Source organism: Lipotes vexillifer, unplaced genomic scaffold, assembly GCF_000442215.2.
Source record: "Lipotes vexillifer unplaced genomic scaffold, Lipotes_vexillifer_v1.1 scaffold117, whole genome shotgun sequence".
Lineage (NCBI taxonomy): Eukaryota > Metazoa > Chordata > Mammalia > Artiodactyla > Lipotidae > Lipotes > Lipotes vexillifer.
The window spans coordinates 2,133,594-2,146,154 of record NW_006785593.1 but is presented as its reverse complement, the minus strand read 5'-3'; the positions used below and the strand labels follow the sequence as shown (position 1 = coordinate 2,146,154).

The 12,561-nt window shown below is 39.5% G+C and overlaps 2 protein-coding genes and 1 pseudogene across 2 annotated transcripts in view; 2 read left to right on the top strand and 1 right to left on the bottom strand.

The window, feature by feature from the left end:
* Nucleotides 1-4,322, bottom strand: part of METTL25 (methyltransferase like 25) — a gene marked incomplete at its 3' end in the record, with an annotated part of 30,358 nt that extends 26,036 nt beyond the window's left edge. The window contains exon 1 of the mRNA XM_007457674.1: nt 4,047-4,322. Within this exon, the coding sequence (XP_007457736.1) occupies nt 4,047-4,302 (256 nt within the window). The remainder of the gene's footprint in view (nt 1-4,046) is intronic.
* On the top strand, nt 756-1,492 carry LOC103082222 (LIM domain-binding protein 2 pseudogene; annotated as a pseudogene).
* A 159-nt stretch (nt 4,323-4,481) lies between the features above and the next one.
* Nucleotides 4,482-9,206, top strand: CCDC59 (coiled-coil domain containing 59). Its single transcript, XM_007457671.1, has 4 exons — nt 4,482-4,640; nt 5,614-5,950; nt 7,052-7,151; nt 8,862-9,206. Exons 1-4 carry the CDS (start codon nt 4,487-4,489, stop codon nt 9,021-9,023), a joined length of 753 nt encoding a protein of 250 aa, XP_007457733.1. The 5' UTR covers nt 4,482-4,486; the 3' UTR covers nt 9,024-9,206.
* Nucleotides 9,207-12,561: the final 3,355 nt, after the last annotated feature.

The window sequence follows — 12,561 nt, the reverse complement described above, 5'->3', positions numbered from 1 at the left end:
TTCCCTAGTTCCTAGAAAAGTACTGGCACACAGCAGACACTAAGTAAATGTTCCCTGAATGAACGAATGAATGAACAAACTTCCCCAAGGTCACAGAGCTGGTAGAATTGGAATCTGTACCCTGTCTAACAGCATAAAAATTAAGTGCTAAATTATACTTATAGAGAAACTAACAATGTAATGACTAATGTAAATATTAAAAGGGAAAATATGCAAACAAACAACACACTGCAGGGAAAATAGTAGATATCAATTAATCCTATTATTGTTATTATTAGGATAGGTAAACAATCTAATTCTTCCATTGTATGAAGCCTAGGTTAAACCCATATGAAAGTCTTGGGCTTCATATTTAATTAGTTTCTTTTACTCTTTTGGAAGCCAGAATGAGTCATTCATTAACTCATTCAACAAATATTCATTGAGTATTTAATTATGCATGCTAGGTATTTTACTAGGTGCTGGAATACAGCAGGACAGACATGATCTTAAACTCTTTTGGAGTTTAAGTTGCCATGTTATCATAGGCATTAGGCATTATGAGAGTAAACTGAAGAAGTGCCTGGTTGTTTGGCCTGAGGCGACCCAGCACTGGAGCCTACCCGACTCTTTGGTGGGGCTAATGGCAGACTCTGGGAGGGCTCACGCCAAGGAGTACTCCCCAGAACTTCTGCTGCCAGGGTCCTTGTCCCCACGGTGTGCCACAGCCATCCCCTGCCTCCACAGGAGACCCTCCAACACTAGCAGCTATCGGCAGGACCCTCATCCCCCGTTACTTTAGCACTGTGTTTGTAATACTGACCTGTATTGCATTCTCAAACACTCAAAAGAATCCTACCACAGCTCATCCATCACGGTGGACTGAGACAGCGTGCGATGGTCACCCAGCACGGGAAGCCCATGTTTACCAAGATGTGTACAGAAGGCAGACTGACCTTGGAGTTCACCTTTGATGATCTCATGAGAATAAAAACATGGCACTTTACCATTAGACAATACAGAGAGTTAGTCCCAAGAAGCATTCTTGCCATGCATGCACAAGATCCTCAGGTCCTGGATCAGCTGTCCAAAAACACCAGGATGGGGCTAACAAATTTCACCGTCAACTACCTCAGGTTGTGTGTAATACTGGAGCCAACGCAGGAACTGATGTCCAGACATAAAACTTACAACCTCAGTCCACAAGACTGCCTGAAGACCTGCTTGTTTCAGAAGTGGCAGCGGATGGTGGCGCCGCCAGAACCCACAAGGCAACCGACAACGAAACAGACAAAAAGAAAAAAATTCCACCAGCAGCACCTCCAGCAGCAGCACTGGGAACACTGCCAACAGCACGGGTGGCAAGAAGAAACCAGCTGCCAACCTGAATCTGTCCAGTCAGGTACCTGGGCTAGGAGCGATCCCGAACTGCAGCCTCAACCCTGGGAGGGATTGGAGACCTGTGTCATTCAACAGCAGTACCCCTTCTGGCCAATTTAAGGAGAAGCATTGAGGGGCCCTGAAGGAGTCACTTCCAGTCCTCCTCAGAGGATTTGATGGTGGTAGGAGAGCCAACTCTGATGGGAGGGGAGTTTGGGGATGAGGACAAAAGGCTAATCACTAGATTAGAAAACACGCAGTATGATGCAGCCTACGGCATGGACGACGAGGAAGACTTCACCAGTTCACCAGCCCTAGGGAACAGTAGCCCATGGAACAGTAAACCTCCCACCACTCAAGAGACCAAATCAGAACCCCCCCCCACCCCAAGCTTCCAAGTAAGATTGACCAGCTCCAGAATCCACTGTCAATAGCCCCTGTGAGTTACAATCACTATTTCAGATCCTTACTCACAGCAGAGAAAGGAAGGGACATTAAAACTTTTCCATGCAAATATCTATTTCTAAACCACAGGGATCTGAGTTTCTTTCTTTCTTTTTTTTAATTGAGAGGCTCATTCCAAATAAACTTCCATGACCCCTCCCTGGAGGCCTTCACAGGTAACACAGATACTGGCAGTGATCGTAATTAAAATAAGAGCAAAAGCTAGGCTTCTCCTGGCTCAGTTTTAACCACATTTGTTAATTTCAATCCCCCCACCCCACCCAACCATCCAACAAACGCCATATTGTTAATAAACCCTCAGTGCTCAGGATCTCATTCTATGCCGAACTCAACTACAGATAGACTTTTTAATATTGTAAAATATTTTCTGCTTTTTGACTTGCATCTGAGAGTTACTTGTTTCAGTAAAAAAAGAAAAGGAAAAAAAATCCACTTTTGGAAAGTAATTTAAATGTACCTTTATTTTTTTTCCCCCCTCACCTTCTCTTTCATTGGGTAACAGCTAAGAGGGCCCAGCAGGGTAATTTATGGCTGAGCTAATGTCAATTGGTCCTCCATCCTGAGTTGGTTCAATCGAGCCCGAGTGCTGAAACAAGAAATGTCCTTTTGTCATCAAAGACACCAAGGCACATTTTTATGTAAAGAAAGGCACTTGGCCCCTTGAGAATGTAGGCGTTTGTAAAATTTCTGTTGATCCAAATATTTTCAAGCCATGTAATCCATTAATTTTGTGGGCAGTTTAATAACTCTAAAACTCTTTTGTGTTTTTCTTGTTGTATCTGAGTTGACTGTTCTTTTCATAGTATATTTCCTGTATAATATTTTGTAAAGCCCTAACCTGGTTCTTTTATGGGGACTTTTCTTTGGGAGCAATTCCAGTGTATTTATGTGAAACTTTATAAAAAAACTAATTTTTCCATTTGCACATTAATGCGTTTCTCTATACGTGTAAAGACACAGTGGCTCCGTGTATTATAAAACAGCTGGATTTTATGTATGCTTTACTGTTAAGTGTGCCAATAATAAACTGTGTTAATGACCAAAAAAAAAAAAGAAGTGCCTAACTTTCCAACAATAAACAGTGACTTTAAAGAAACCAGTATTTACCAAGATCTATCATAGGAAGGCCTGCCAGTGGTGCTTTGCCTTCAGAGAATGCTCAAGTGAATAAAGTTCACCAGCAAAGGCAAGGTTGGGACCGCCTGGAAACAAAGTAGAAGAAATCCCAGGATCCTGCTGGTGTCTTCTTATCATACTACTTCCAAAATGTACTTGCCTTAGTAGAATCTAAGTTTCAGTAGTAGATATCTTATAAACAGTTTTCAAAAGAGACAGCAAATATTCCCGGTCTTCACTACTACCATCCTAGCCCACAATCGTCTCATCTCTTCCTTGTATTACTGAAATGGCCTTCTAACCGGCCTCTCAGATTTGCCCCACTAGTCTGTTCTTCAAATAACTATCACAGTTATCTTTTCAAATGTAAAGTATATTAAGGCACTATATTGACTAAATTGCCCAAAGCTTTCTCATACTACTTCAAACCCAGCAACCTTCCGAGGCCCAGAGAGCCCCGCGCGATCCGGCTCTGCCTACTTCCCTGGCCGCACCTGCCACTGCCCGGCACCTGGCTTTAGCCACTCAGGCATCTGAACCTCAGCCCACCCCGCTCTTTCCTGCCCAGGGCCTCCGCGATTCCGTGGGCCTGAAATCCCTTCCTGCGGCTCACTGCTGGCTGGCGCCTTCTCATGCTCATGACCAACCAGGTGAAAGCAGCCTCCTCACACAGTCGCTATCACAGTTGACTGGTTTTATTTTCTTCTTGGCCATAATCACCATTTGAAATGATCTTGATTGTTAGGTGTTGATTTATCTTCTGCTGTGCTCCACATGCAATCTATAAGCACTGTTTCCCTCCAGTTAAGAAAATGATTGTTTAATTACTAAATGAAGAAAGGTCCTAGCAATGTTTCTTGCTCTCTTTAAACTGTGGAAATACACAAGCACCCATGGAAGACAGGGGATTCGGGAGGAGCGTCCCGCCCCACGTCGCCAGGAAGCGGAGAAGGGGCTCCGCTCCCTACCAGGCAGCGCATCCCTGCCCCGCCAGTGCCAGCCCCGCAGCGTACGTGTTTCCGCTCGACTTCCGCTACGGTACATCACCCTTCACTGGGCGGGACGTCTCTCCGCCTTCCTGAACGCCCCGCCCACCCGCCATTCACCTGATCCACTCTCGGCTTCCACCTGGAGGCGCGCCTCCGAGGGCTGGGCCTCCGCCTCCGCCGCCGACCTCAGCGCCGCCAGCACCGTCTCCGGGGGCAAGTCGACCACCTGCTCCCACAGGGAGTCCGTGTAGAAGTCCACCGTATGTGCACTGGAAATGGACAGGGCTTCCGTCAGGAACCGCAGCAGCCCCTGCAACTTGGCACGCAACGTGGCCAGGTCCTGGGTCACCGGGAGCGGCCCAGAAGCCGCCATGACGCCCACCCTCACGGGCTGTAGGTGGCGCAAATGTGGCCGCAAGTCAAAGGCTCAGTGGAAAGTAAAGGCCGGATAAGTAGAATTCCGATCTGGACTGTGGGTGGGCGTCTGATTGCTTCTGCCTGATGACGTATTTTTTACGGCGCCAGTTGTGTTTTTCTGGCGCCGCGGTTGGTGTGCCATGGCGCCGGTAAGGCATGCTGCAAGGGGGCAGACAGGGAGCTTCGGGTCTTGTAGCGAAGGAGTTTCACTGGTCGGATTCAGAAATAAGAATATGAAACGGAGGACGTGGCGACCTAATCATCCTCAAGCCTTCGCGGGGAGCGTTCGCGAGGGTATGTATGTAAGAAGGCAGCCTTTTACAAGTCCCTGGGCTTGCGAAATCTTAGGATACGCGATCCGCCCAAGCTGGGAAGGATTTAGGAACCAGACCGAGCCGTACTTGGGGCAGAGAAATCTATTCTTAAATCTGCTGAAGCCGTGGGCGTCTCAGAGTTCTGGATGGGAAGGCGAGGCAGTGTTGCTCTAAATCTTTCAACATTTTCCTCGACTTAATCCCATTTTTTAATGAGAACTCTTTTCCTCTACATTTTCCCTGTGAAACCGTAAGCAGAGAGAATCTATGAGTCCATTTGTGCGTGTATTACGGTAAAGGATAGAAGGCGGTGCCGGAAATGTCCTGCCCCACACTCTTGCTTATTACAAATACCCCAGAGCCCTCCGGTCTTCTCTTACTGTGTTTATTTGCTTCGTTTTAGTTTGTGTTTTTCATTTTCTTGCTGTTTGTAAGTACTTAAAAAACCCATTTGGAATGTATAAATCTTAAATAGGTAGTTTTCTGATAATTGCTGTTGAGAAAGTCATACACCGTCTTTCCTCGTTTGCGTTGAATTACTTTAGAAAATCAGTCGTATTTTCTCTAACGTAAGGTAATAGATGTGAGGGTTTTTTCCCGGAAGTATTTAGTGAAGACCTAGGTTAAGTATTTGAGATGAATTAAGAAATCTGTTTGATTTGTGAGTACAATAAGTTGCAGTTGTGCAACACTCTAGTCTTTTTTCCTTCTCTGAGATTCTTTAGTTCTGCACAATTACTGTTAGCCTGGTCTTTTTGCGAAGGAGCAGTGTACTGTTCATTCCATTAGCTTAAACTTGTTTTCTTGAAATAACGTTTTAAAACAAAACATAATGTAATTCTAGCATCTAAACGTGATGATATAAAAAGTTTTTAATTTTAATTTAGCGACTACATTTTTCATGCAAATTATTTTCTCAGAAAGTAATTCATGACTGATATATTCTTCAACAGGACAAGGCTTTGCATTTCGAAGAAAACTAAAAATTCAGCAAAATTACAAGAAATTGATATGGAGGGAAAAGAAGGCTAAAACCTCACGGGAATCCCAGTTCACAGATCGGTACCCTGATCATCTGAAACACCTCTATTTAGCTGAAGAGGAAAGACTCAGGAAGCAGCTTAGAAAAGCTGACCAGTCTTTGTTAGAACAAGTTGACCAGCCTCTGTCAGAAGAACAAGTTGATCAGCCTTTGCCAGAACAGCAGTGTCGCACTGACCAGGCTTTGTCTGAAGAACATTGTAGCATTGAGCAGCCTCATCCAGAAGAACAATGTAGCATAAGAATAAAGTATGTATTACCATCCTTTGAAATTCTTCATTGTAGATGTAAGTAGGGTTTTAGGAAAGAGATTACAGAACAATTTCTGTATTAATTGGGATTTTTCTTAAGGCATATTAGGAGTCACAGGTAATTATGTGAAAATATTTTCATGGAGGCTTTCATGTTAGCTTAAATGACTATAAATTAAGTCAGGTAGGCTTAATAGAAGAAGTAGTGGAATGGGAATTAAGAGACCTGGGTTTTAGGTTTCAGCCTAAGTACCTTTAACTTACTTGGGCCACGGTTAACTCCTGTTATTAATGTATGTTTTTAAAAATAATTTAATTTTTGAGAGGTATTATAGTGTAGTGCTTAACATCGTGGACTTTGGAGCTGGCTTTAATATGTTGGTGCCCAATGTCCTCTTCTCTAAAATGCAAATAATAATAGTAAGTATGTAATTTATAGCTGCCATGTTGTACAACCCCAGAATGGATTATTTACAGACTATGGTATCTTAGACCTATCTCAGATGTTGTGAAGATTAAATGAGTTCATTTATATAGGTATTTAAAAAGGCATGTGATACATGGGAAGTGCTACATGAGTTTTAATGCTACTACTACTGTTATTATTAACCTGGATTTTTTTTTTCCAAGAGGACATAGACTTGGTTGCAATTAAAAAAATAAATGAAATGGAATAGAGACAAGTTGGTCAAAGAACTTTGGGATTAAAGTTCATATACACCCACAAGGTCCTTCATAATGTCCTTCAAATTAATGCCTTTTTCAGTCTGTCATTTCTACCATTCATATGCTGGTTTCCTGTTTTTAAACATTTTCAGATCTTTCAGAGCTTTCTGTATTTTCCCTGGTTGAAATATTTCTCCAAGACTTTCCATTTACTAATTTCTATATCTTGAAAGCTGTAACAAAATTTCTAATATGTTATTTGGACATTTTACTAATAAAATTAAGTCCTCTTTCTTTCAAATTCTCTTCACCCCCACCCCTTAAGTTGCATTAGTGAGATTTGACTATACAAATACTATTTGACATAATTGCATCATAATTTTGGTTATATTATTTTTAATACTTGTGATTTGTTTTCATTTATCTTGCAAAGTTCCATTACTATTCCAAAGAAAAATAAAAAGAAAACATCAAATCAAAAAGCACGGGAAGAGTATGAGCAGATACAAGCTAAGCGTGCTGCTAAGAGACAAGTAAGATCTACTTTTAAAATATTTAGATTCATGTTCCTTTATCCTAAGTGTATATGTAAGCTTTTCTTCTTAATATGGGGCACATAGTAATAATCTGAGAAGAGCTGGAGAATTTCAACATTCAGATTCCTTGCTTGTTTATATTACCCTTGAGAGGTGATAGTAGTAGTCAAGAATAGGATTTTAAAGGTACTGCTCATAGGTTAATAATATGAGCGTCTGGGACAGTGTTTCTCAAGAGTAAGGTCCAGATAGTTGCATTTTTTTTAACAAGTGCCTCAAGAGATTATGCGTAATAAAATTTGAGAACTACGAGTTAAAAAAAAAATGTAGATGATTTTCATATATTTACATTAAAGGGTTGGTCTTGCTTATTAAAAACCTTACTAGATTAACTTAGCAAAAAGTTACCACACTTTGTTATCATTCAGAAACCCAAAATTATAACAGCCTTTTTCAAATGAGCAGAACAAAAATATCCACAGCTTCAACAATATTTTTTTATTTGTGGTTAATTCTTGTTTCTTATATTGAAGCTATATTAATCTATCACTTTAAAAAGGAGAGCACATCAATCAAAAATACCCCAAAGATGGCACTGACATATAATTTCTTTTATGTCTTAGCTTTACAAATTGTGTAATTAAGAAATCTGGAAGTTTAACATCTAAAATTCATATGATTATTCTTAAACTGATGGCAGACTAGGGTAAAGCAGAAACATTTCTCCATGGAAAAACTGGACCTTTGTTTCATAGTTTGTTAAGATTATGCACTTTTTTAACCAACCTTCTGATACCTGCCACCTTTGGAAATAGTATACCAGATGGAATATGGACCATTATACTGAAAAACATTTACTATTTCAAAAAAAACTTCCTTTATGTATGTATAAATGTTACATCTTTGTAATCGTGAAAATTGAGCATCAGCCCTTTATTTGTAAGGTGAAGATAAATCCTAGCATAAAAATTTTTTAAAGAATGGAATATGCTGTGACATATATGAAAGCACTTTGTTAATTATGTCACCATACAAATGTAAGGCTGTGTCATTTGGGGGCTGTATGTGTTACAGGGGAAACTGAAAAACAGTTCACATATTGCATTATTTAAGAATTTTTAACTTTTATATTTAAGAATATTGTGTTTCAAGTAGTGATTTTCAGGTCTATATAACTTCAAATTATTTTTCTTTAAACTCCAATGAATTTGAGTCTTTATCTTAGCAAATCAAATGAGCATGATAATTCTTAAATAATCAAAACCATAATACCTAGCACAATATTTTACATATATATAGCCTGTAGTCAATAAATGCTTCTTGAATTAAATCTGGATCAGATGGCAAATTTAAAAGAATACCAGATATTCTGGAAATGATTTGTGTTACATGGACTAGATAACCTCTAACGTCACTTCTGACTCTTCAGTGGATCTAATTAAATGTGAAACCATTAAATAAATGTGCCTTCTTTGTGCTTTAATTTTATTTGTATACAAATAATTAAAATTGTTTAATAACTTTACATTATTCTATGGCATAGCATGTATCATAGCGGCAAAGAGGTACACTGCTGCACTTAACGATAACACCTCACATTTTGCAAAATATAAGACAGACTTGAAGTGTTTGCATGGTGATAGCTATTTCAACAAAATTATTGAACAATATGTTACTAATGAAAATTATATATGTTAATAATTTCAGGAATTTGAGAGGAGAAAACAAGAGAGAGAAGAAGCTCAAAGGCTCTACAAAAAGAAGAAAATGGAAGTGTTCAAAATATTGAGCAAAAAGACTAAAAAGGGGCAACCAAACTTGAATTTACAAATGGAGTATCTTCTAAAAAAAATACAAGAAAAAAATTAGGTCAGACATGTTGCCTGATTAATCAAGGGTTAAAATATCTGCTGGCTATTGAGTTCTCTTGTATATGTACTGTCCCTCCTAACAGTTAACTAAATTTGTCAACACAGACTGGATTGCTAAGCTATACTAAATATAAAATGTCCAAATATTTTTGTTTTTCTAAAAGAAAATTTTCTATATATGCTCTGCATTATATATGATTTGTTTCTTAATTATTTGCTGCTGAATGAAGGTTGGCCTTAAAAACTGAAAGAGGGAACTTCCCTGGCAGTCCAGTGGTTAAGACTCCATGCTTCCACTGCAGGAGCCATAGGTTCCATCCATGGTCGGGGAACTAAGATCCCGAATGCTGCTTGGTATGGCCAAAAAAAAAAGGAACTGAAAGAACCTGCTATTTGAGCAACAGGTTCAAGCATGTAATAACTTTTATACCATATGAAATTCAGATGAAATAAAGTGTTTTGAAAATAAGGGAGCAGAGCTTTCAACAAATCATTTCAATCAAATGTTTAAATTTAGCAATCAACTATTACAGTTTTGAAATTCCATAGTAATGGAATGGTGAAGGAGGCAGAGACTCCCCTTCGACTTTTTAATTTATTTTAAATTATGTACATTTTATAGGGGGATGGTCTTTCCAGAAACCCGTAAGCAGGTTTCTACCTTCGGCCCCCACCATATTATAGTGAGGTCTTTATAAAGCAGAGTTTGATATTTATAATCTTTTCCTTAAGTGGATGTACACAGCTTGCTAGTGTAATATTTTTTGAATGATGATGGTAACCCAGCAGTGTCACAGCAGGAATTAAGCTTTCCAGATCCCGTGGGTCCCTATCATGTAAGAACATTGTTACTGGACCTTACCAGTGTTGTCTCTGTTGGTAGGTTTGTGAGCCAAGGGAAAGTACTGGCATACTGCTTCTCCTGCCTCCTTGCAATCACTGCAGAATGAGAAAGGCTTGGTTATCATCATTAAAACAAAAGAACTGCAATAATATTTGTAAAACATTGCATAGTAACGTGCAATCCTTTATTAAGTGGTAACAGATGCAGCCCAATATTGCATTAAGGTTTTGGTAAGTCCTCCCACTGGACTGAGCATTCTGCATTTAAAAAGTACAAGGAGGGAGACCCAAGAGGGAGAGGATATGGGGATATATGTGTATGTATAGCTGATTCACTTTGTTATAAAGCAGAAACTAACATACCATTGTAAAGCAGTTATACTCCAATAAAGATGTTAAAATAAATAAGTAAATTAATAAATCATGCCAGTCATAAAATGGAGCGTAGAAGAGCAAATTCTGAATATAAAGAGATTTTGATAATACTAGATAGGAAAGATCAGGACCACAAATGACACCTTGTGATTGGGACTGCACCACAGCAAATCTATACTTTGCAAGATAGTATCAGTGTTTGAAATGCCAGACAGAAGATACAGTGTGCCATGCTAAATGCATGGTGATAAATCTAACTTCTTGCTGAAAAATTTCTTCCAGTTTATTTGAAGTGTGCAGGGCATGGACCCCTGACAATTAGCATAAACTGGTTGGCATTATGATGAGGCTGAAGCCATCCCCAGTTATCCTCCTTCCTACAGACCCATGAGTTTCTACTATAGAGTTTGTACTATGAATTGTCTTTGACAATAAGAACTATTTGGTTCTGGGAACATAGTTTTGTCCAGGATAACTGCTGTGTAAATCTGGTGAGTGTGAGGCAAGTGTTATAATTACTTTGGATGTTCTATTCTTTGGTCCTTTTAAAAATTGAGACACACCATAGACTTGATGTTGAATTAATATTAACTTTTGAGGAGCTGAATGAGCTACATCCATTTCCAAGTAAAACACACAGGCTGCAGCTGCTGTAGGAATCCATCTGGGCATTAACATTTCTGGCTGTGAGTGAACAAAATAAGAAACTGGAAGGGACTTGTTGGACTTTTACCTTACAAGGGCAAGAGAATTGGATTTTGGATTTTGAGTTTTTTGCCTTTGGACATTAACTTGAAAGGTAATTTAATATATAGACTTTATTTTCTCCCTAGGAGTTTGAAAGGGAAATATTTATACTAAAATGTGGGACATCTGCATTTTACTGGCAGTTTAACACTGGGCTCTCTTTAAGTATTTGGATAATTGCCATTGAGAACACTTGATGGAGTCACCCACGGAGCTGAGAGCCTTACATCAGAGATGCATACTTCATGGGCCTAGTGACCCTGGGTTTCACAGATAGATATATTGAGGTATTATCAATTGAACATATTTAAAATGTATAATTTGGTGAGTTTGGGCACATGTAATCACTAATGAAACCAACACCACAATCACAAAGCCATCACCATTATCTCCAAAAGTTTCTTCATGGCCCTTTGTCATCAATCCTATCAGGGGCTCCCCAGATGGGTCCCTAGCAGCCACTGATCTGCTTTCTGTTACTATAGATAATTTGCATTTTCAAAAATGTTATAAAATTGTAATTATCTACTGGGTACTCTTTTCTGTCTGGCTTCTTTCAGTCAGACAAATTTGAGATTCATCCGTGTTGTTGGATTTATCAATAGTTCCTTTTTATTGCTAAGTACTCTATGGTATGGATGCATCAGCATTTGTTTATCCATTTGCCTGTTGATTGACATTTGGGTTTCTAGTTTGGGGCTCCCACAAATAAAGCTACTATGAACATTGTGTATAGGTCTCTGTGTGGACATATGCTTTAATTTCTCTTGGGTAAATGCCTAGGAGGGAAATGGTTCAGTCACATGGTAGGTATAAAACATTCTAGGAAATGTGACATCTCTAAAGAGATTAAGGCACTGGAAAAGTGGCTACCTGCTGAAACAGAAAGGAGCTTGTGAAGTCAAATTAGGGACACAACAATGACACTCAAGATAGAGCACTGTCTGCGTTATATCTATTTGTATGCAGCCCTTTCAATGAGAATGCTTCATTTTCTGTTTTTAAATCTCACCACTTATCTCAACCTGTTCCTTGGAGTACTAATAAAATAACTGGGGAGGTTGCCTCCAAAAGACATTGAAATCTGTGATCTTACTAGTCTTGCAAGTTTTACTAATTTCCATTGTGAGCCTCTGCTCCAGCAAGCTTACTTGAGACTTGCTCTGTAACAGCATCATTAAATTAAAGGTTTGCCAGGTGGCACCACATCAGAATAACCCAAATTATAGCAGTTCATTCACATGTACCGTCCTCTCTGGTGCAATGTTAGCTTCCTTCTACTCTTTGGATTAGACGTGAATAGAATATTGACTCTACTGACTTGAGTAGAATATTGGAAAATGACCTACTAAGATTCAAATGAATCCTTATAACCCCCGCACTGAGGTCATCCCAGTATCCATTCAAACTTGAAGAAATCTCAGGAATAAAATTCATTTCTCTGAGTCTTTATTAAAATAAGGATGGCCACATCTTAGTGCTTGCAGTACTCCCACACAGCCAGTTAAGAAGCCAATCAGAGGGCTTCCCTGGTGGTGCAGTGGTTGAGAGTCCGCCTGCCGATGCAGGGG

Excerpts from the sequence above, each read along its gene's own strand:
- CCDC59 (XM_007457671.1), top strand. The coding sequence starts at position 4,487 with ATGGCGCCGGTAAGGCATGCTGCAAGGGGGCAGACAGGGAGCTTCGGG. Across the intron at positions 4,641-5,613 it reads CGCGGGGAGCGTTCGCGAGG|GACAAGGCTTTGCATTTCGA; the intron begins GTATGTATGTAA and ends ATTCTTCAACAG. Across the intron at positions 5,951-7,051 it reads CAATGTAGCATAAGAATAAA|TTCCATTACTATTCCAAAGA; the intron begins GTATGTATTACC and ends TATCTTGCAAAG.